General features: G+C 55.9%; 2 protein-coding genes across 7 annotated transcripts; both read right to left on the bottom strand.

Moving 5' to 3' along the window:
• Positions 1-45: 45 nt before the first annotated feature.
• Positions 46-4546, bottom strand: POU5F1 (POU class 5 homeobox 1). The gene is made up of 5 exons (XM_066252877.1): positions 4130-4546; positions 1471-1585; positions 1022-1152; positions 575-733; positions 46-373 (listed from the first exon to the last, which is right to left on the bottom strand). Exons 1-5 carry the CDS (start codon positions 4544-4546, stop codon positions 110-112), a joined length of 1086 nt encoding a protein of 361 aa, XP_066108974.1. The 3' UTR covers positions 46-109.
• Positions 4547-13512: 8966 nt separating this feature from the next.
• On the bottom strand, positions 13513-20417 carry LOC136321091 (saoe class I histocompatibility antigen, A alpha chain-like). Of its 6 annotated transcripts, none has more exons than XM_066254178.1 (8): positions 20291-20417; positions 19742-20026; positions 19277-19582; positions 16643-16918; positions 16416-16523; positions 15965-15997; positions 15781-15828; positions 13513-15647 (listed from the first exon to the last, which is right to left on the bottom strand). In XM_066254178.1, exons 1-8 carry the CDS (start codon positions 20352-20354, stop codon positions 15643-15645), a joined length of 1125 nt encoding a protein of 374 aa, XP_066110275.1. In that variant the 5' UTR covers positions 20355-20417; the 3' UTR covers positions 13513-15642. The 6 variants fall into 6 exon arrangements, 5 of the variants coding, with proteins under 5 accessions (XP_066110275.1, XP_066110277.1, XP_066110276.1 ...); XM_066254179.1 differs by having other exon boundaries at positions 13516-15647; positions 19277-19552; XM_066254180.1 differs by lacking the exon at positions 15781-15828.
• Positions 20418-23702: the final 3285 nt, after the last annotated feature.

Below are 23702 nucleotides of genomic sequence, written 5' to 3'. Positions count from 1 at the left end.
GGTGCTCCCAATTCTGTTAGGGAAGGAAGACCTTCGCCCCAAAGCCCTGGAACAACTCTCAGGGTTCTTTCCCCAGCTCTCCCCCTCTCTCCCGGGAAGGGCGGGCCCCTCAGTTTGAAGGCATGGGAGAGCCCAGGGTGGTGACCGCCACGGAGGGGAAGGCTTCACCCTCGGGGAACGGGACCGAGGAGTACATAGTGAAGTGAGGGCCTGCATAGCTTGGGGTACCAAAATGGGGCCCCGGTGCCAGAGGAAAGGGTACTGGGCCCCCCGAGAAAGGATGCCCAGGAGCCTCGAAATCCTCTCGGTGAGAATAGTCACTGCTTGATCGCTTGCCTTTCTGGCGCCGGTTGCAGAACCACACACGGACCACCTGGGGGCGGGGAGAGTGAGTCGGGCGTCTGCTCCAGGAGGTCAGCCATTGGGCCCCAAACCAACAGATCCAAGAACGGTTGGAAAGCCAGGAGTCAGAGCTAGCAGCGCGAGGGAGGGGGTGGAAGCGGGGAGGTGGGCAGGGGGCCCTGGGGGGGGGGGGCCTGGAGGGAAACGGGGTCCTCGGGGACGAGGCACTCACATCCTTCTCCAGCCCGAGCTGCTGGGCGATGTGACTGATCTGCTGCAGGGTGGGCTTAGGGCACTGCAGGAACAGGCTCTCCAGGTTGCCCCGCACTCGGTTCTCAATGCTCGTGCGCTTTCTCTTGCGGGCCTGCACCAGGGTCTCCGCTTTGCATATCTGGGCGGGTGGGGAGGGGGTGACAAGGAAGGAGATGGGAGGGCAAGCTGGGACCCTGCTCTGCAGCAGCGCCAGAGGTCACTGACTCAAGAGCAGACTGCCAAGGGGCACTGGGTGGATGGATGGGCCCCCAGAGCCCGGTGGCTGGAGGGAGAGGGAGAGGAAGCCGAAGCCTGCCAGGGCAGGGTTAGACCAGCGGTGCTGGAATGGCCGTGGGGCGGAGCCTCAGTGGGGGCGGAGCTACGCCGGGGCGGGGCCACAGCGGTGCGGAGCTCTCGCCGGCCTCACCTCCTGCAGATTCTCGTTGTTGTCAGCCTCCTCCACCCACTTCTGCAGTAGGGGCCGCAGCTTACACATGTTCTTCAGGCTGAGCTGCAGGGCCTCAAAGCGGCAGATGGTCGTTTGGCTGAACACCTTCCCTGGGGAGGTGGGTTGACAGAGAGGTAAAGGGGTAGCAGGCAGGGTCCTCGTGACCCCAAGACCCAGATGTCATCAGCTCTTCCTGCCCTCACAAGACCCTTCACCAGGATCCCCCTGCGTCCCCGAGGGAGCTCAAGGCCCAAGGATCTCTCCCCCGCCCACTCTCCCCTCTTCATTCATGGATGGGGGAGGGCAGAGCCTGTCCCCGGAACGCTGTCCCCCTCGCTCCCTCGGTAGGAAAGGCCCATGTTCAGGAATGTTCCGCTGAAGGTGCGGTCCCGTGTTTCATGGGTCAGAACATGCTGACGGGGACCCACCAAAGAGCACCCCCAGGGTGAGCCCCACGTCAGCCTGGGTGTATCCCAGGGTGATCCTCTTCTGTTTCAGGAGCTTGGCAAACTGCTCGAGGTCCTTCTGCAGAGCTCTCATGTCCTGGGACAGCATTTAAAATGGCAGAGGACATGTAAGAACACAAACACACCGATGGTCGACCCCGCCCCAACTGGGTATCAAAGAGAGGTCTGAGGTCTGCGGGCGTATCTGTGTCCAAGCTGCCCGCCCAACATCTGCAACAACGTATCACAAACGCCGGTTCTCCCCAGAAAGCCACGCATCTGGCGCTGCAGGGCACCACGCACAATGGAGTCACCATCAGGTCAGGAGGAAGGGAGCTCCTGCTAAAACTTTTTGACAAGTAACCGCTCAAGAGAAACAAATACTATGTCTCTGATTCCCATGTCAACACACACACTCTCCCAGCTTGCTTGCAGGGTCCCAGACCGTGACAGTGTGCACATATGCACACACACACCTCAAAAAGTTACAGGTGTCACGAGAGGTATGAATAAAGTGCGTTGTACAAAAGTAGCTGCTCAGTTTTCTTTTTCTTTTTTAACAATACTGAAGCACCCTTTACTGACTTATTCCACACCTTTTTATAAGCCGACAGCTACACAACATCAACAAAAAGCCTGGGCCTCATGGAAGTTCCATTCTAATGCGCAGACAAGTAATCACTCTCCAGTATGTGAGAAGTGCCATGGAAGACCCACACAGGGCAGGAAGATGGAGGGCTCTGAGCAAAGGGAAAGAGCCGAGGAGAAAACAGACGGAGGGAGGTTGGCAGGCACAGGCCGAGTAGCAGCAAGGCCAGGGGGCCGGAGCTGGTGAGTGGGCTGAGGACCTGGGAAGGGGGAGGAGCTAGGAGATCAGAGGGGTGGAGCTAGGCAAACCCTGCAGGCATGTGGCAGTGAGTGAAATGAGCTGACTCACATTTTAAGGTATCCACTCTGGTTGGCCTGGTGACAAAAGACTAAGGAGGAAGTGAGGCTAGAACTACGAGGGAGGCAAATGCAGTTGTTATCTGGGCACAGATAGCGATGGTTGGGACCAGGCTGGTTGTTAAGTATTGATTTGGGGTGTTATTTATTTCGATGGAAAGAGAGTAGCGTTTCCAAAGCAACGGATGTAGGGAGACGGAGGCATGAGGGCGCCAGGTTTGGGCCCTGAGCTGGTGATAGAGGGTGAGGTGTGGCTGCTCAGGGAGACATCCCAGCAGGGGGCAGGTCCTCAGGCCTTGAGGGTGGGTGAGTGGAAGGAAGGGTAGACAGAACAGAGGTTGATGGACTGAGGGACTGAGCCATGGGGAGGGGGGGCACTCCGGTGAAGACCAGTGGCCCAGGGAACCAGAAGAGTCAGTCCTTTGTGAGACCCTGGAAGCTTTGAGGGAAGTAGTATTCCGCGGGTAATCAATCACACCAAGTTCACCTAGGCTGACTTCCATTCTCAGCTTCTTCTGCTCAAGCCAACGGTTCAAAAACCCCGTAAATATCCTCGCCGCTGTCCCCGGCCACATTTCAGGGATTTGAAAGAAGGTAAAGCCCAGGTCACATCCCAGCTTTTATCACCGAGCAATTAAGACCCATGAAATAGGCTCGTAATACCTCCCTGGGAGATCCTGCGGCGGTTAATGAGGTAATGGCGCAGACCGGGGGGCACACAGCCAGGCGCCTGGGAAAGGGCCCGCGACTGGCAGCCATTATCATTCACGGCTCGGCGGCAGTCGCCTCCTGCCCCGAGTGGAGGGGCTGCCACCAGCTCGGCTGAAACCACTCCACCACCTCTCCCGCCAGGCGGAAAGGCCCCGCGCTTGACCCCTAATCGCTTACACTTGTCTCTGCAGCGTCCTGGGAACGCACATCCTTATTAACAGTCCCCAGCAGGGCTGGACGGGGAAGTCTCCGGTCCCCCAGCAAACCCTGCATTTGGGAAGCGGCCTGGAGCCGAATCCCCTCACTTTCCCGCCTGCTCACAACTCGAGAACCACCGAGCCCTCGAGAACCGCCGAGCCCTCGGCGCCAGACGGTGCCGGGTGTGCGCCCCGCACCCGGGGGGGACTCACGCCCCAGGCGGAAGCCCGGGGCAGACCAGCCCTGAACTTGACGCGAGGCAGACCCCCTCCAAAGGTCCACACACCGCCCAGGCAGGGGCCCCTATCGCAAACCGGTCACACCCTCGAATTGCAGGAACAATAACCCCGGGTCAGCACTGTTCTCACCCTCGGGCCACGCTTTCCCCCGGAGGCCGAGCGCTCGGGTCTGATACGGATCTAATTATTACGAAGGGCTCACGGCGGGAGAAGGGGCGAAAACCCCGACCTGGGTCGAGGGCTGGACAGCGAGCGGAGGGAGGGAACCCTGGTCAGGCCTAGTGAGTGGAAGGGACACACTTGACAACGGACGGCTGGGTGGAAAGAAGGCCGGCTCGGGCCAGCCCCCAGCCCCCGAGGCCCCCACTCCCCTCCCGGGGGCTCCCCCAGAACTCAGGCCTCGGTTCCCACCGTGGCTCTGCTCCCCCGGCCCGGCGCCGCCCCCGCCGGCTGCCGGGCCCCGGGTTCCAGGCCTAGGCAGCGGTAAGCCCCGCGCCCCCCGTCCTGGCCGCCCCTGCCCGCCGGCCACCGCCCCAGCCCCACTGCACCTCGCTCGCCTCCTCCTCGGGGCTGGGCTCCAGCTTCTCCTTGTCCAGCTTCGCGGCCCCAGGCGGGGCGGCACAGGGCTCCGGGGAGGCCCCCTCGGAGTGGCTCTCCGCCCCAGCTCCGGCCTTGCGGTCGGGCTGGGGGGTCTCCAGGCCGCCTTGAGGCGCCAGCCCCACTCCAGCCTGAGGTCCGCAGTAGGCCACCCCCCCACAGAACTCATAGGGCGGGGGGCACGGCGGAATCCCCCACACCTCGGCCCCGGGCCCCAGCCCAGGCCCGATGCCCGCCCCGCCAGGTGGGCCCTGGAAACTCAGCCAGGTCCGAGGGTCAATCCAGCCCGGCTCCGGCCCTGCGGGCCCATCGCCTCCACCACCCGGCGGGGGTGAGAAGGCAAAGTCGGAGGCCAGGTGTCCCGCCATGGAAGGACGGCGCCCCAAGCCGGGGCCCTGGCAAAGGAGGGCTCCTCGCCTAGGCACGGACTGCTCGCCACCTCTTCCCTCCCCAAGCCCACCCACTAGCCTTGACCTCTGGCCCCGCCCCCTGGGTGGGGGAGGAGAGGGCAGTGGGGGTGGGGGGGAGAAACTGAGGCGAAGGAGGTGTTTGCTGCTACTGGCGCTGGTGTCTGTGGAAGGGGGGTGGCCCGGGAGCCCCAACTAGGCTACTCTCCAGGCCAGACCCCCAAGGCCCTGGGTGCAGGCCCCCCGGTTCAGACGTCCTCTTCCCACTCTCTGCCCGGCTGCCCAGCGCTCCCTCGGGCTCTACACACCTCGGAGCTGTCTGGGACCCCTCAACGCCTTCTCCAGCTTCCTCGGGAGCCCGGGTGCTTGACCCCTCCCCAAAGACCCTGGCATCATCTCCTCCTTGGGGCCCAGCTCCCGACACACTTATGGTGTATGTGCCGAGGACTGCGGAGACTACCCCTCCCTTCCTCATGCCCTCCCCCAACCCCAGCCCAGGAACCCCGCCATTCACCCCGCCCACCGGCCAGATTCCATCACCCCAAAGCTGTGGATGCCCGGTGCCCATCTGCTAAATTCCACCCCATATCCGGGGGCAGATTGCCAGACAGGTCTTTCTTCAGACCCTCGCACCCCGAGGCTTCCACTCCACAGCCCCCTCACCCACCCCACTCAAGGACTGACCCCCATTTTCCCTTCTAGGGGCCAGGCTCTGGGCTGATTGGGCCCCAGTTCCCCAGCCTTTCCCAGACAGAGGGATCAGACAGCCCCTCACAGGGGCCCTAGGACTCGAACATCTATTGGGTTGGCAAGAAAGTAATTGCGGTTTTGTAGTGTGAAATAAAACTCATTTTTTTATACAAAGAATAAACTTTAATCAATTATATATTTTCCATTTTGTTCAATGACCTTTTTCCATCTTTCTTGCAGCTTCATGAGTCCAATCAATGGACTCATACAAATTTTGGTCCTTATCAGCAAAAAACTAAACCAAGTGCGACTTAAGGTCCATCAACATTTGTGAAAGTTTTACCACTCACAGTGTTTTGCAAACTTCGAAATAAATGGTAATCAGATGGTGCCAGGTCAGGGCTGTGACATCACTTCCCAACCAAACTCCAATAATTTCCCACGAGTTACTAAAGATGTGTGAGGCTTTGCATTATCATGGTGGAACACAATTCCTTCGCGATTTGTCATCTGGCCCTTTTTCTTATTATTTTTTATTTTTTGTGACAGATAGGGAGAGCAACAGATAGGGACAGACAGACAGGAAGGAAGAGAGATGAGAAGCATCAGTTCTTCATATGGCACCTTAATTGTTCATGGATTGCTTTCTCATATGTGCCTTGACCAGGGGGCTACAGCAGAGTAACCCCTTGCTCAAACCAGATGAGCCCATGCTCAAGCTGGCAACCTCGGGGTTTCAAACCTGGGTCCTCCGTCTCCCAGTCCGACGCTCTATTCACTGCGCCACCACCTGGTCAGGCTGACCCTTTTTCTTTGATTCTTCATCCACTTTCATTAGTTGTTGATAGTAAGCATCTGAATTGATCGTCTGGTTTCTTGGAAGTAGCTCAAAACACACAGCACCTTTGTAGTCCCACCTTTTTTTGATGCAATTCAGCTTTAGACGTGGTTTGTGCTGGTTCATCAGGCTTGGACCATGATCGTTTTCAAATGATGTTACTGTCGATGACCCACTTTTCATCACCAGTGATGATTCTTTTCAAAAAAGGATCAGTTTTATTACGCTTGAGATGCATATCGCAAATATTGATTCGTTGTGTTAAGTGAGGCGGGACCCAAATATCGAGCTTCTTAGCGAGTCCAATTGTTGTGTTCGATACATTTAACCTCTCTGCAATTTCTCGAACGGTTATATGACGATTCTCTTCAGTTATGGCTTTGATTTGGTCATCATCAACTTCAGTAGGTCGACCAGAACGTTGGTCATCTTTGAGTGAAAAAATCTCCAGACAGAATTTTTAAAACCAATTATGACACGTGCTTTCTGTTATCCAATCAACACCATATAACCTTCACATGTCTTTCTGTGAGCCTCAGCAGTTTTCTTGCCTTTACGGAAAGAAAAAAAAGTTTCTTTCTGCACTCCGTGTTAAAATTGACCCTAAACTAACAGCTATGAACAAAATTAGGCACCACTGGCTTTATCTAAAAGCAACCTAAATGGGACTGATATCAAATGTCAAAAGGAAAAAAACCCTAACACTGACAGACATCCTTCAAAACAATTACAACACCCTCTCCAGAGTGACAAAAGAAACTACTTTCCGTACAGACACATCACCATCCACATCCACCCGAACAACTCTCTACCCAGAACCTGAGAGCCGGCTGTCCGCCCTCCCCCACTGCCCCGGCCCAAGGCTCCAGCCTCAGGCCCTGGGTGGGGAAAGCTGAGGAGGGAGGGGGAGAAAAAAAAAAATCTGACTTCAGGTTCAAAGAGGCTTGGGAGGGACTGGGGGAGGGGGCAGGACAATGGCCTTGGCTGGACAATCCAGGTCCCCAGAGGGGGCAGCTCTAACCCTAAACAAGTGCTCAACTCTTGAATGGGCCTGGATGGCTCCCCTGGGGACAGCTTCCTGCCCCCCAACCCCCTAGCCCCAGTCCCCTCACACCGAATCCCCGCAAGAGTAGCTGAAAGACCTCCAGGAACCCACCCCACATCCCTCTCAAAGGCCGAGCCTCAGACGGGGCCCCCCGCGGAGACCTAGGAGGCATCCTGCCCCCTTCCTCGGGGGGGAGTCCCGCTTCAAGCCCGGCATCCACCCCGCCCCCCAGGCCTCCAGTCCCTGGGATGCGCTTTGTGTAGGGGGGCTTGGCGGGCTGCTGCAGAGGAGGTGGAGAGCGATTTGTGGAGGGGGTGCAGGAGGCCTGCCCAAGCACTCCCGCAGGGCCTATTTTTTCTGGGTCGTCGGGGGTGTCCGGAGGGTTCGCACTGCTGGCCTAGGAGTGTGTGACGCTGTTTGAAAGAGAACAGCGCTCCGAGCGCCCGTCTGAGATGAGAGCGACGGACCAAGTGGCCCCTGCTCCCTAAACCTGCCCTGAATGGAGGCCGCGGGAGGGGGCGGGGCGGGGTGAACGAGGAGGGAGCTCCCTGCGGCTTGGAAGGCCGGAATCCTGAGCCTGGGAGCTCGACCTGTGCTGACTTCGGGCATGTCTTCATCCGGGCCTTGTCTGGAGCTGTTGGCTGGGCTCAGGGGCTGGGGTCTGCCTCCTAAGGGGCCCCTCCCAACAGGCCGCCGTTTTCACCTTGGTGGCATCCGTGAGACTTTTGAGCCTCTTTCTCCCCCTCTGAGTTTGTCACACAGCCCTGTTGCTGTGTGTTGCCCACCTATATGTACTTTTTGGACAACTAACTGTATTCATTCATTTCAACCCTTCCCAAAGGGGGGGGGGGGCTGGAGCTGTACTCACCGCTAAACCACCAACTGCCCGAAAGGATAGATTTAGGGGTGTGGGTGTGGTGGAGAATGGGCTTTGAAGCAGGAGGGGCGCTCCGCAGCCATCGCCCCAAACCCCCAGACAGAGCCCTCAAGGAGCCGGCCTCCCGGAGGAGGGGGAGGGGAAGGACTAGAGCGCACGGAATCCCTCCGCACCCAGGCGCCTCGGCTGGCCACCGGTTAGTCCCCCAGAAAGCCCTCTCCCGGTGCCAGTCCTGAGAGCTCCTGCTGCCCCCCCCCCGCCACCCCCGTCTTCCCGGTGGCTCCGCAAACACCTTCCCCAGGTCCCACTCAACACCACTTCTTGCTTTAGATTAATCTGTAGCTGCTGTAGGTGGTATGTTTGTGGCCCGGCCCGGAGGAGGCCATTCCAGAGAGAGAGAGCTGGAGCAGGGGCAGGTCCCCGGGCCCTGGCCCCAGACTGCCTTGTGGCCGACAGCTGAGCCGGGTCGGCCCTGTGATGGCCTGGAGTCTGACCCAGAACCTTCACGGCAGGGAGGCTTGTCCGGTGGCCGGGCTGACCCACGCTCCCCTCCCCTTCCCCATCCTCCGGGGTGCGAGGCCTGCGGGGCAGGCGACTTCGCTTCTGCCGGGGGCTACCTGCAGGCCCCGCCCCACGCTGCTGGCCGGGCGAGGCGGGCGGGAAGCCGGGTTGAGTCATCAAACCTGACTCTCCTGCCCTTTAGTCACCGAAAAGACCTCAAATCCCCGAAACCAACGTAGGACTGGGCTCACAATCTCTCCACGTTCTCTTAACCGTGCTGCAGGGCCCAGGCCCTCGTAGAGACACACAGACGCAGCAGCTGCGGCCACACTCCCCGGGGGGCTGCTAAGAGGTGTAGGGGTGGCCTTGCTGGGGGCACGGGGTGCTGTTTGCTTCAAAAAAGCCAGCTGGAAGGGCTCGGATGGGGACCCACGGAGACTTGCTCTCGGACAGGGTAGCAAACCACTTGTTTTGCCTCCTGGGTTCCGTCAAGCTGAAGGCAGAAGAATGGAGGGCCGAGGAGAGCAGCGTTCAGGCTGTGGGCCCCAAGGAGATTCACGTGATGTGGACCCACCCCCCAAGAATGAACTTACACCCTGAGGTGGACTCCCCATGGTTTAACCTAGAACTCAAATTTTATGAATAATAAGAGCCTAGTGACCGTCTACTGATGGGGGGGGGGCTCCTCACTCCTGGGGAGAACCTACAACGGAACTCGCGGGTTACACCCCGCTTGTTCGTGGAGTCTGAGTCAACCACTAAGAGGAAACCCTGCGGTCCTCTTCCTACCGACAGACTGCGACCTGCCCTGTCCAATCAGAACCGCAGAAACGACAGCCTCATTTGCGTAGCTACTGACCAATCAGAACTGTCCAAGTTGGAAACCTCATTTACATGAAACACCAAAATAGGAACTCGGAGCTGCAGCTCTTTTTCTCAAATGATGGTCTCAAACTAGTTTTGGTCCACACGGTCTTGCTGACTGGGGTTGATTACCTCCCTTTATTTCAATTGACAGACGTTCCACTGCTCACTGTACATCAGTCTCCCTCTTCTCCACGGTTGATCCTCTGGTCTCTCCCAGGAGCTCTGCAAACTAAGTCTTCTTTTCCCGAACCCACTCTTATTTCAGATAGCAGAGTCAGCTCTCTGGCTGCAGTCCTGGGGAGACAGAGGTGAGAGGTGTGGGTGGGAAGCCAGCAGAAGTGGTCAGGGATAAATCCGGGGTCGGGAGAGCAGGGTGCTGGGCCTGCCTCTGACTCCTTAGCTGATGTACCTCCTCTTCTGCACCTTAGTTTCCTCCCCTAATCAAGAGCAATTGAACTAAATAAATCCAGTTTCCTTCCAGCCCGTACAAAAATCACCTGCCCACTGCCATGCACTGTCCTGCGACCCTCCGAACTTAGTTGTCACGGAAATATGAATTTCTCTTCATACAGATGTAAAGAGAAGCTAGGGCTGGATGTGTAGGAGAGAAGAGGTTCAGTGCGATTCCGGCTTGGGCCCTCCGCACCCCGTCCCGTCTCCAAGCAGCCTTCCTGGAAAAGCAAGCAGGTTTGTCCTCAAGTCTGGTTAGGATATGGGTGAGGAGCTGGGAGGCCAGTTCCGATTTGGTTTCCAGTCCTGGGAGCTCACTAGAAACACACTTCAGGAGGTAAAACTCCTCATGGAAAACAGAGGAGTGTCGCCTGACCAGGCGGTGGCGCAGTGGCGCAGTGGATAGAGCGTTGGACTGGGATGCCGAGAACCCAGGTTCGAGACCCCGAGCTCGTCAGCTTGAGCACGGGCTCATCTGGTTTGAGCAAAAGCTCACCAGCTTGGACCCAAGGTCGCTGGCTCCAGCAAGGGGTTGCTTGGTCTGCTGAAGGCCCGCAGTCAAGGCACGTGAGAAAGCAACCAATGAACAACTAAGGTGTTGCAACGCGCAATGGAAACTTAATGATTGATGCTTCTCATCTCTCTCCGTCCCTGTCTATCCCTCTCTCTGACTCAGTCTCTGTAAAAAATTAAAAAAAGAAAAAGAAAACAGAGGGATGTCTGTAGGGAAGGAGACCACCAAGGCCAAAGGCTAGCGAGGAACAGGAACGCTAACCTGCTCCCTCCTCCTCGTTCATGTTTTGCCCATTGTCTTGGCTGGAGCATCATCCTGAAGTGCAAAGGTTACGGCTTAGATCCCCAGTCAGAGCACTCACAGGAACAGGTCGATATCTCTCTCTCTCTCTCTCTCTCTCTCTCTCTCTCTCTCCCCCTTCCTGTCTCTCTAAAATCAATCAATAAAGACCTGGCCTGTAGTGGCACAGTGGATAAAGCATTGACCTGGAACACTGAGGTCAGCAGTTCAAAACCCTGGGCTTGCCTGGTCCAGACACATATGGGAGTTGATGCTTCCTGTTTTTCCTCTCTCTCTCTCTCTCTCTCTTTTTCTTGGTCTCTCTTCTCTAAAATAAATAAAATAATTAAAAATAAAATCAACCAATAAAAAATTTATTATTATTATTTATTTTTTCTTAAGTGAGAAGTGGAGAAGCAGAGAGACAGACTCCCGCATGCACCTGACCAGGATCCACCCACCAGGGGGTGATGCTCTGCCCATCTGGGGTGTTGCTCTGCTGCAACCAGAGCCATTTTAGCGCCTGATGTGAGGCCATGGAGCCATCCTCAGCTCCTGGGGTCAACTCAGTCCAGTGGAGCCTTGGCTGTGGGAGGGGAAGAGAGAGATAGAAGGGAGAGAGGAAAGGGTGGAGAAGCAGATGGGCGCTTCTCCTGTGTGCCCTGACCAGGAATTGAACCCAGGACATCTACACTCCAGGCCAATGCTCTACCACTGAACCAGCTTGCCAGGGCCAAAGAAACCTTTTTTTTTAAAAAAACCTTCTATATTCCACTTATTATTCTCTGCATCTCTGGGCCTCAGTCTCCCAGAGAAAGGGACAATAGGCGGTCCTTAAGGTTGCTTTCATCTCCACAATTCTGAGCTACTTTCACTTCCAGAGCAAGGTGCCTGCCCACAGCTTCTGCAGTGACACCTCAGAAGCGGGAGTCCACAGTGAATCCAGATGTGAGGTGCTCAGGATGGAGGCTCTGATAGACCCGCTGGGACTCCCCCCACCCCTGGCCTTCCCGTGAGCCACTCTGGCTGCTCCTCTGAGGTCCCACAGAGATCCAGCATCCGCCTGCTGCAGCACCACACACGCTGCACCTCTGAGCACGGCAAAGGGCATCTCAGGGGACTGCTGGCCCTGAGCTGCCCCATCCTCCTGGGGCCGACTGGCTGAGGTCCCAGGCAGGGACTAGGGCTCAGGGGTGGCCCATCTCTGAACCAGGTGAGGTGGACTGTGGAGGACAGAAGTCAAGGGCCCCGCGTGCTGGGATGGTTCCCGCTCAGGGGCTTTGCGGAGTCCCATGCACTGAGGGGCTACCGGGAAAGGGAGGCGACCACAAGGCTTGCCAACCAGGGGAGGCGTGCCGCCTCCAGTCTGCAAACCGCAGGGTCTCCCGCGGGCAGTGGCTGCCACCCAGGCACCCGTCACTGCCTTCCACAGCGACTGGTGGTCAGCCCTGAGCCCCGGGGTGCTAAGCCCTGGGTCTGGACTCGAACACCAGGTGGAGAAAGGGCTGACCAAGTCTGTGTGGAGAAGGCAGGGCAATGACGAGGCTGGTCGGCCCCGGAGCTGTGCTCACAGGGGACACAGGAAATGGGATAGATGCTGTGGGGCAGACAGGGAGGCCTGCTGTCCCATCGTCCCCCGCAGAGGCCACAGCCCTTCCTCCTTCCCCACTCCCGTCCCTGAGGGAAGAGGCAGCTCTTGGTCATGAGGACTTGCTCCTCTCCCTTGTCCCCTGCAGTTCCCCTGGCTGCTCCGGTTCCCCAGCCTCTCACAGACCCATGGTCCGGAGCATGTCACCTGAACTCCCCAAGCCCCAAAACTCCAAAGTTACAGGACAGCAAAACGGAGGCCTTCTCTAGCTCGCGCTCGGCTCCCACCGCTTCCCAAAATGCCTGGAATTCCCTTCTCCACGGATAAACCCTTACGCACTCTCCACAGCATACCTGCTCTGTCATGCATGTCCCCAGCAGGCCTGCTGGGCCCCAGCCTCTCACCCCAGCCCCTAGGGACAACCTGCTGTGTTCCCAGCATGCATTACTCATGCCAGAGTTACCGTACAGAGCGAACCCCCCACACTGAGCCCTTCTGAAGGCAGGGACCCGTGCCCTGTGCCCAGCACAGCACCATGTTTAAATCCTAGATGTCAAGGCCGCTATTGGCTATAGTGCCCATGGCAAATAGAATTGAACCTCCCTAAGCCTCACTTTCCTCATCTGGGGAAGGGAGACAGTAACAGTCCTTATTCACAAGTAAAGATCGAAATGAGATACCGCAAGGTGGTGTTAATGCAAAACCTGCCAATAGAAATCCAAAACTAGGAGCTGCTCTTGCAATGTTTACTGTTGGTAACAGCACACTGAACAGCACGGGTTAGACCCTCAGATGTTTGCCAGATGAACAGAAAAGGTTAGAAATACTCTTTGCCCGAGACCCTGATGGGGTGTTCGGGACTCCTCTAATGGCTGGTGGGGGTGGGGAGGTGGCTATGTCAGAAAAAGCCCAGTTATTTCTCAGACCCTTGACTTGAAAAGGTTGGATATAATTTTTCTCAGCTGAACAGAAGGCTTTGGAGCCTAGAGATAATGAGAGCTCTCTAGCCTTGTTCTCTGACTGGGGTAAGGGTAGGGGTCTTATACTCTCCAATACCCTATGCCCAATATCCAGTCCCCTTGGCACCACTGGGCATACAATAGGGTCCAGAGTCAGGGGTGAAGTCCACCAGACAGAAGGAGGAGATACTGTCAGAATCTCAGCGTGGGCAGTGCCGTACCCAGAGTGCCCGCTCAGTGTCCAGCACCAAGCTTACTAAGTGTTCATTGAACAAGAATGAAATTTTATGAACTCAGAGCATCCCAATAAATTCAACAATTTCTTTCTTTATTTAATTTTTCAGTGCGAGAGGAAGAGAGAGAGAGAGAGAGAGGGACTTTGATCTGTTCCTGTATGTGCCTTGCCTAGGGATTGACCCAGCAACTTCTACACTTCAGGACAATGCTCTAACCCAGGGGTGGTCAATTTTTATACCTACCACCCACTTTTGTATCTCTGTTAGTAGTAACATTTTCTTTTTTATTTTTATTTTTTACTTTTTTATTAATTTTTAGAGAGGAGAGAGAGAGAGAGGGAGAAGGGGGAGGGAGGAGCAGGAAGCATCAACTCCCATATGTGCCTTGACCAGGCAAGCCCAGGGTTTCGAACCGGCAACCTAGTAGTAACATTTTCTAACAGCCCACTGGTTTCCACAGTAATGGTGATTTATAAAGTAGGGAAGTAACTTTACTTTATAAAACTTATAAAGCAGAGTTACAGCAAGTTAAAGCATATAATAATTATTTACCAAGTACTTTATGTCATATTTTCGTTAAGTTTGGCAGAATAAATCTTTTTTTTTTTTTGCATTTTTCCGAAGCTAGAAACGGGGAGGCAGTCAGACAGACTCCCACATGCACCCGACCGGGATCCGCCCAGCATGCCCACCAGGGGGCGATGCTCTGCTCATCTGGGGTGTTGCTTTGTTGCAACCAGAGCCATTCTAGAGCCTGGGGCAGAGGCCACAGAGCCATCCCCAGCGCCCCGGCCATCTTTGCTCCAATGGAGCCTCTGCTGCGGGAGGGGAAGAGAGAGACAGAGAGGAAGGAGAGGGAGAGGGGTGGAGAAGCAGATGGGCGCCTCTCCTGTGTGCCCTGGCCGGGAATCGAAAACAGGACTCCTGCACGCCAGGCCGACACTCTACCACTGAGCCAACCGGCCAGGGCCAGAATAAATCTTTATAAAACAACTTACTACTGCCCACCATGAAAGCTGGAATGCCCACTAGTGGGCGGTAGGGACCAGGTTGACTACCACTGCTCTAACCAATTGAGCTATTCAGCTAGGGGCAAATTCAATAATTTTTTTTTCTTTAAACTATCAGCCGTGGCCAACAGTTTTTGCCCCCAGGCTAGATTAGAAAGAAAATTTTTTCACAGGCCGGACAAAATATTAAAATTAAAAAATGTTAAATATAAAAAATGATTCATTTAAGTAAACAAATAAAGTCATTACACATAAACTCATTAGGCAGGCCGTATCTGGCCAGCGGGCCATATGTTGGCCATGCCTGCAACCAATCGAGCTATCTGGCTAGGGGCAAATTCAATAATTTTTTTTTTTTTAATCTCTAGTGTCTCCAACTCTGACACTAGAGATTTTTTTTAAGTTTTTTCTTTTATTAATTTTTAGAGAGGAGAGAGAATGAGAGAGAGAGAGAGAAGGGAGGAGCAGGAAGCATCAACTCCATATGTGCCTTGACCAGGCAAGCCCAGGGTTTCGAACCAGTGACCTTAGTGTTCCAGGTCAACGCTTTTTCCACTGCGCCACCACAGGTCAGGCAATAATTTTTTTTTTTTTTTTAAACTAGCTTTGCCTGGCCTGACCTGTGGTGGCGCAGTGGGATAAAGCGTCGACCTGGAAGTGCTGAGGTCTCCGGTTCAAAACCCTGGGCTTGCCTGGTCAAGGCACATATGGGAGTTGATGCTTCCAGCTCCTCCCCCCCTTCTCTCTGTCTCTCCTCTCTCTCTCTGTCTCTCCCTCTCCTCTCTAAAATGAATTAAAAAAAAAATTTTTTTAACTAGCTTTGCCTGACCAGGTGGTGGCACAGTGGATAGAGTGTCGGACCAGGACACGGAGGACTCAGGTTCGAGACCCCAAGGTCACCAGCTTGAGCGTGGGCTCATCTGGTTTGAACAAGGTTCACCAGCTTAAGGCCACTGGCTCGGGCAGGGGGTCACTTGGTCTGCTGAAGCCCCCCAGTCAAGGCCCTTATAATACAGCAATCAATGAACAACTAAGGTGTAGTCCAGCCTCCCAGCTCCTCACATTATGCTGATAGCAATGCAGGCATGTTAGGGCGGCCTTTGCAGAAAGAGAAGTAAGAGGTTCCTAAAGTCACAAACAGGGTTGGCGGGTGTGTGCGTGTGAAGAATCTTCCGTCACTCAGTCCTTGACAAGGCAGCTGTCTCATGCTGTAGAAGAAAGTAATCACAAACAAACTCAAGTCAGTCACTGTAACTATGACATTCTCAATAGTTCACCACAAGCTCAAAATGTCCCAGAGAATCCCCTCTGTCCCAACCCCTCCCCACATCAGGGTCTCACCTTTAGAAGCCATGAGAGACACATCAGAGCCCTGGGCACTGTCACTGCCTGGGGTAGAACACAACAGGATGTGGTCAGAGCCCCCAGGACAGGAGACTAAAGGAGGAACTATGGGGAGTGAGGTCCCTCCATGGCTCCCGTCTGCACTGTCACAGGGTCTCAGGGGTCACCCCTCCATACTCACTGGCAGCCTCAGGATAGCTGACTCCTTTTCCACCTGCAGGAAGAAAACATCCCGTGAGAGACCAGGGAGGAGGCAGAGCCATGAGGTCCGAAAGGAACCCCTAGTCCTGAGCCCCAGAGAAGTTTCCAGAACTGTGACTACAGACCCAGGGCAGGATCAGGAAACCTGAGGAAAGTACATGGAATGGATCAAATACCCTGTCCTCAGCAGGGACTTTCCACTCTGATCTGTGACTTTTGGGGACCAGGTCCCTATCACCAGATTTATTAAGGTGATAATTTTGTCCCTCATGTTCACACGTGCCTCACTAAAGAGTCAGTGTTAGTAAATGGCTCCAGACTGGGCAACCACACGTGTAGGAGCAATAGCTCCCACTAATGAAGTGGACACACTTCTTCCTGGGCTTGAAACCCCCTGTGGGACAAGAAACTCAGACCCCATCCTTCCCTACCTAAGCGCATCCTCATCCACATCACAGCTCCCACCACAGCTCCAGTGACCACAGCTCCGAGGAACAGGACAGGAACAATGACCAAAATAAAGATGGTGAGCCGAGGCTCTGGGAAGGGAAGAAAAGGTCAGGGCCCTGACCCCCAGGCCACAGCCCTGACCCTGCTGAAGTCCTCCAGAGGCCCCTGCTCCCTGAGAAGAGGCTCTGTGCCCACGTCCCCTCCTCACCCCATCTCAGGATCAGGGGCTCGGGCAGCCCCACATGATGCACATGGCACGTGTAGCTCTGCTCCTCTCCAGGGGGCACCGCCACAGCCGCCCACTTCTGGAAGGTTCCGTCCCCCGCAGGCCTGGTCTCCACAAACTCCATGTCCTGGGTCAGGTCCTGCCCATCACGCTGCCAGGTCAGGGTGATCTCCGCAGGGTAGAAGCCCAGGGCCCAGCACCTCAGGGTGACCTCACGGTCAGAGATAGGGTGGTGGGTCACATGTGTCTTTGGGGGCTCTGAGGAGAAGGGTGAGAAAATTCTGGAACTTAGCATCAGTCATAGGCCACTCCAGCAGCACTCTTGTGACCATTTTGAGAGTGGACAGGACAGCTGGGGTGGGGGGTGGGGGAGCACAAAACCCAGACACCAGCCTGGACTGAGGCACCTGGGATGATCAACTAGTCTTTGGAAAGTTCTAGAGTCAGAGTGACACAGCTCAGGGTAGAAAACAGGTCTCTAAGAGGATAAAGGTATTTCTGGTCCTGACCTGGGTGGAGGCCAATGACCCAGAAAAGCCGGGGTCGGACCTCAGACACTGGGTGAGTGTGAACCTGCACGGCCACCGTGGCGGCCGCTGGCCTTACCCCTGGCATATTCGGCAGGATTTGTGTCAGACTGGTATGGGGCCACAGCCACCCTTGGGAGGGGTGGAGGACTGGTCAATGCCCCCAGTGTAGGGTTCTCCCCGGCTGCCCTTTTGGGGACCGGGGGCTGCTGTTTTTACATCCTGCGAGAGGCTGTCTGAGGTGAGAGCTCCGGATGAGGTGCAGACCCAGCACCAGCAACGGCTTGAACTGGAAAAGTCTCTGAAGAAGGAGGTTGAATGAGTTCGTGAGTCGCAGTTTGCCCTGGAAGCTGGACACTGGCAGCGGCCGTTGTTAGAGGAACAAGTGTGGGTTCAGCTTCAGGCCGGGGGCCGGCAGTCCCAGGAGCCAAAGACGGAGCCGTGCTGGCCGAGGGGCTCTGCGTCGGCGGGAGCAGGCGTTTCCAGCTCCTCACACTTCTGAGGACGAGGAGGCTCAGGCTGAAGCTGCCGTCCGCACACTCAGAGCCCGGCCAGAGGTCGTCCAGAAGGTAAAATCCCAGCAGCAAAGAGCACCCCTGAGCCCCTGGCAGACTTGCTGTGAGTGTGGGGCACGGGGTGGACGGCATCCTCCTCTCTGGGGCAGAGGTGGAGAGGCTGGGCACCGTTGCCACGCACTCCTCCTTGGGGCAGCGTCTTCAGAGCTGTCATGACGGCAGGGATGAGGGGGAGGCCTGAGCCCCTGTGTGAACCTAGTAGCCTGTAACGGACCTTTACCTCGGTGATCTGCACAGACAGCTGGGCTGTCTCACGTGGACTGACCACTGAGAGAGGGCACCAGCTCCCTTGCTGGATGGACATGCCGCTTTGGACACTATGAGCGACCTGATGGGGGGCGGACAGGTCTGGAGGAGGCCCTCATGCACCGGGAAGCTGCTCTCGTCATTGGAGAGGCACATCAAGGACACTTTAGCAGGCGTCCCCAAACTACGGCATGCGGCCCCCTGAGGCCATTTATCCGGCCCCCTGCTGCACTTCTGGAAGGGGCACCTCTTTCATTGGTGGTCAGTGAGAGGAGCACTGTATGTGGTGGCCCTCCAACGGTCTGAGGGACAGAGAACTGGCCCCCTGTGTAAAAAGTTTGGGGACCCCTGCTAAGGTTTCCATGGACACAGCCCTGGACTATCCAGGCCCTGCCACCTACCGTGGAGCAGGGGGCTAGAGATGGGCCTCTGGTTGGCACTCTGGGCAGGGTGCTCAGGGAGACACTGTGATGTAACATTCCTCGCACAGGGATACCTGAGGAGTAAACTGTGAAGTGAGCAAAAAGGGAGGAATGTTGGGTAAACAAATGTGGTTTTTTTAGGTTTGCTGGGTTATATTGGAGCAGCCCATGTGTGTACAGTCTGTGGAAGGCTATGGATACCCGCCCTCAGGATGCTGGAGAAGGAGTTTTCCCCCAGCTGGTTTTGGCTGGAGAGAGAGAGAGAGAGGGAGAGAGAGAGAGAGAGAGAGAGAGAGGGAGGGAGTGCTGAGAGGCTGGGGAGACCTGATTTCCACCCAGCCTGTGTGGAAGGGGAGTGTTGAGAGTGGTGGGGGCCTTTGAGTCCGGGAGAGTGGGGAGGGAGAAAGGGAAGTGGTCTTCTCTGCCTGTTTGCTCTTCCGCAGTTTGGAGACTTTAATAAACAGAATGAACCACCATTGTCTGGCTCCACTGTTCATTTACCGTTTGTCTGAATCAGTGTGACCCTGCATGCATGGCCCTGGCGTCCACTGGCCTTACATAGGGGGTCAGGAACAAGGCTTGAGAAAGTCCCCATGGGTCCAGGGCCACTGCCAGGGTCCAGGGGAACCGCTGATGGGTTAGTTCAGGGTTGGTCTCCCCTCCATCCCGGAGAGACTGCACCTAATTGTCCGTGAGAGAAGGGGGAGTCGCTCTGGTGCTGGATCTGAAAATTCAGGCGACTCAAAATCCGACCCAAAAAAGGATGTTCTGGCACGGGTCCGTTTCCTGTCTCCGTGTAGGAGCCGCAGCCCGAGGGGAGAGGAGGGAGCCCCGCGGCCCTGGTACCTGCGCGCTGCAGCGTCTCCTTCCCTTTTTCCAGGTGAAGGTGGAGCCACTCCACGCACGTGTCCTGCAGGTAGATCCTCCAGTGCTCCGCCTCACCGGCCTCCTCCCAATCAAGCTGTGTGATCTGAGCCGCCATGTCGGCCGCGATCCAGGAGCGCAGGTCCTCGTTCAGGGCGATGTAGTCGGTACCGTCGTAGGCGAACTGACTGTACCCGCGGAGGAGGCGCCCGTCCGGGTCCATTTCGCATCCGTACATCCCCTGGATGGTGTGAGACCCTGACCCCGCCCCGACAGCGGGGATTAAACCTAAACTGAAAATGAAACCCGATCAAAGTTCCCGTGGGCTCCTCCCGGGTGGGGTGCGGGGTTCTGCGGTCTCGGGTGGAGCTCGGACCCGGACACTCGGGCGACCCCGGCCCGTCCGTGGGGAGGGGGTCGTGACCGGAACCCGCCCGCGTGGCTCACCGTCCTCGCTCTGGTTGTAGTAGCTGCGCAGGTTGTTCAGGCTCACTCGGTAAGTCTGCGCGTTGTCCTTAGCGTTCTGTGTGTTCTCGTCCCAATACTGCGGGTGCTCCTGCTCCACCCACGGCTGCTCCATCCACGGCGCCCGCGGCTCCACCCTCGGACTTGCGGCGTCGCTGTCGAACCGCACGAACTCCGTGTCGTCCACGTAGCCGACGGTGAAGAAGCGGGGCTTTCCGAGGCCGGGCCGAGACACGGCGGTGAAGAAATATCTCAGGGAGTGGGGACCTGGGGACGGGGAGGGGCTGAGACCCGGCGACCCTTCCTCTGCAGTCTACGGACAGGATCGGGGAGCGGTCCCGGGAACGGAAAAGGGTCCGGAACAGGGTCAGAGTCGAGACCGGACGTGGCGGAGACCGGTGTTGAGCAGGAGTCAGAGGTCATGACGCAGGTGGTGGACACACGTCTCCCCGAGGTCCTGCGCCCCCCCCCCCCCCGCCGGGTCCCCTCGCTCCTCCCCGCAGAGGCGGTTCCCTCACGACCCGCACTCACCCGTCCAGGTCGGGGTCAGGACCAGGGACCCCGAGAGCAGCAGGAGGAGGGGTGGGGACCTCATGACAGCACTCTGAGGGTCTGAATCCGGCAGGTCCCACCCTACTCCCGCTGCTGCTGCGTGCAGTTCACCAACTACTGCGAGAAGCTCTGAGTCGGGCGCGTCCGCGGGACCGGGATCCGGGAAGCTTTTCTACAGATCACCCAATGGGAGTAAATCTCTGGCTGCGTCATGAGTATCCAGAAAGGAGGACCCGACACAGGTTGTGAGAGGCAGAATTGAAACCCCCCGGGTGGTGGCGCAGTGGTGGAGCAGTGGAAATGCTGAGGTCGCCGGTTCGAAACCCTGGGCTTGCCTGGTCAAGGCACATATGGGAGTTGATGCTTCCAGCTCCTCCCCCCTTCTCTCTCTCTGTCTCTCCTCTCTCTTTCTCCCTCTCCTCTCTAAAATGAATAATAAAAAAAAAATTAGACTCTGCCTGGGGACCCATGACCCCTCCTCCCCTCCTCCTGCGCGGAGAGCTCTTTGTCACCCTGTCTCCCTGAGTCCGAGCCCAGGGGCTGTGAGGACACCAGGGAGAGACCCCCAGGCTGGCCCCGCCCTTCCTCCTCTTCTCTTCCCGGAATTCCTCCCCTGAAATGGACTCCCTGCCTCCCACCCCTTATCTCTCCCCCGGGACTCTTCTAGAAGAAAACTCACCCCAGGGACTTTGATGTCAGAGAGTGAGCTCGCCCTGAAAATGGAGGTGGAGGGACAGGGTTTCTCTTAACCCTGGAGGAGCTGTGTCTGAAAACACGGGATGGAGATCCTCAGAGACCAGTCTTGGAAACCCTGAACATCAGGAAGCTGATCTGTAAAGAAATGATTTGGGCTCCTTGTACAGAAATGTGTCTAACCAGCACTGCAGTCAGACTCACAAAGATCCTGAATTCTACTTCCTACAGTGTGTCTGTGACTCGGTATTGTTACATTGTGAAATGATCTTCATTCCGTAGCCCTGAGTTTGTCTGTGAGTCCCCCACGTCCTCAGTACAGAGAAGCCCAGGGAAGCCGTGTGTCACTGTGTGTTGCGCATTGCAACACCTTAATTGTTCATTGATTGCCTTCTCATACCAGCCTTGACCATGGGTCTCCAAGCTGTTGACCTTGGGGTCTCGAACCTGGGTCTTCCGCATCCCAGTCTGACACTCTATCCACTGTACCACCACCCGGTCAGGCTCACTGTGCATTTCAACAGGAGCATGTAAGTCTTTGAAGTTGCACGTGTTCAATGCGGCCAAAATGCCCTTCAACACTCCTGTAATACCTATTTTTATGAATTATTCATAAGCAGGGTGCATATTTTAGCGGGTCACATTATTTTTTAATCTGATTAACATAGGTGCACATAGTTTTTAGGTAGTTCCACAGAATATAACTAGTACCTGATAGATATGTGTATTCCAAACTGCCCTCTTGATGTTCCACTCATCTGTCAGACCTCGCCCTACTGGACTATCGCCCTGAGACAGAGGAATTCCAAGAAGCTGACAAGCCACCTCAAGGAGGGGCTCCAGACATACCAGGACTTTTGATTCAACATCCACATGCTCGAAATTTTCTTGACCCCATATAATTTGTTCCCCCTAGCTTGTACTGGTGCACTTCTCCCAGAGGAGTGCCCGGCAGGTCTTTCTCCTCTAATAAAGCCTGCACACCTGGTGATGGAGTGCCGTCTCATTCTTACATCTGGTGCCGAAACCCGGGACAGGGTACTAACTGCCTGGAGGATCCCTCTTTGCCGTCCAAACTTACAACCAGGGAAGCAATGGGCAGCGGCAGCTCGTCCCGGGCTTACTCCCTGATTCTGTTTGGACGTGTAATTGTGCGTTGATTGGCCGGCAGTTTAACCTGTCCTGAACCCCTGCTGGACCAGAGAAAGGTAAGGACTTTCTCCCTCTCCCTCCCCGGTTGGCCTCTAAATTTCTCTCTTCAAACACCCCTTCCTGGTCGGATGGTTTTCTCTGACACGCCTCACGTTTTGAGGGGTTTGACTTTCAGTCTCAGTGGACTGCAAGGAAGACTAGGCGCCTAGCCAAACCTCTCCACTCTCTCTCTCGGTCTTCTCGTCCTCGGAGCTCCCTGACAGGTGGTGACGACCTCTATCAGGGATGACTCCCCCACACGGAGATTCTCTCCTCTTGGGACAGTGACAAAAGGCGGGGACGCCCCCTCTTGCTCACCTGTCTCCACTATGGGCTCTTCAGAGTCTAAGCCAGGGGTCCCCAAACTATGGCCCGTGGGCTGCATGCAGCCCCCTGAGGCCATTTATCCGGCCCCCACCGCACTTCCGGAAGGGGGACCTCTTTCATTGGTGGTCAGTAAGAGGACAATCTCATTAGCCAAAAGCAGGCCCATAGTTCCCATTGAAATACTGGTGAGTTTGTTGATTTAAATTTACTTGTTCTTTATTTTAAATATTATATTTGTTCCCCCCCCCTTTTTTTTACTTTAAAATAAGATATGTGCAGTGTGCATAGGGATTTGTTCATAGTTTTTTTTATAGTCCGGCCCTCCAATGGTCTGAGGGACAGTGAACTGGCCCCCTGTGTAAAAAGTTTCGGGACCCCTGGTCTAAGCCTTCCGACCAGACCCCTCTAGGATGTCTCATAAAAAACCTCACTAGGTTGGGCCTCTTTGTCCTTAAGCCAAAAAAAAATCATTTTCTTCTGTAACACAGCATGGCCTCAGTACAAATTAGACAATGACTCCCATTGGCCTGAAAATGGGACATTCGATTACAATATCCTAAGAGAGCTTGACAATTTCTGCCACCGGACAGGAAGGGCATCGGAAATTCCTTACATGCAGTCTTTTCTTCTCCCTTCTCTCCTGTCCTTAATTTCTGTGCCTTCTGTTCTACACGCAGGCCGTTTTAGCCAAAGAAACCTCACCTAAATCCTTCGCTCCTAATCTTTCCTTCTCTGCAGACTCCCAACTCTCTCTCCCTCCTGCCTGACCCCCCTGAGGGCACCCCTTGCTCTCTCTCCCTCCTGCCTGACCCCCGAGGGCACCCCTCTCTCAGGACCCCTCCCTGGTCCCTCTGCAAATCTTTTCCACTCGAGTCTCTTTCCTCCAAGAGCCCCCTTCCTTCTCCACTGTGTTCTTCGTCCTCTCCCCCCTCCTTAGAAGCTGTGGCTCTGGCTGCAGTGCCTGTCTCATCTCTGACCTCTCTTCCCTCCTTACAAACTGCAGTTCTGTCTCCTCTCCGACCCCTCCTCCTTCCTTACAAACTGTGACTGTGCCTCTTTCCTCCTCGCCCTCTCCCCTCTCCTCAAAGCTCTAAGTCTTTTTTGACTCCTCTGACCACATGGTGCCACACCAGTACTTTACCCTCCTCCTCCTCCTCCTCCTCCTCCTCCTCCTGCTGCA

Source organism: Saccopteryx bilineata, chromosome 1 (assembly GCF_036850765.1).
Source record: "Saccopteryx bilineata isolate mSacBil1 chromosome 1, mSacBil1_pri_phased_curated, whole genome shotgun sequence".
In the NCBI taxonomy this organism is placed as follows: domain Eukaryota; kingdom Metazoa; phylum Chordata; class Mammalia; order Chiroptera; family Emballonuridae; genus Saccopteryx; species Saccopteryx bilineata.
This window is presented reverse-complemented; position numbering and strand designations above follow the sequence as displayed.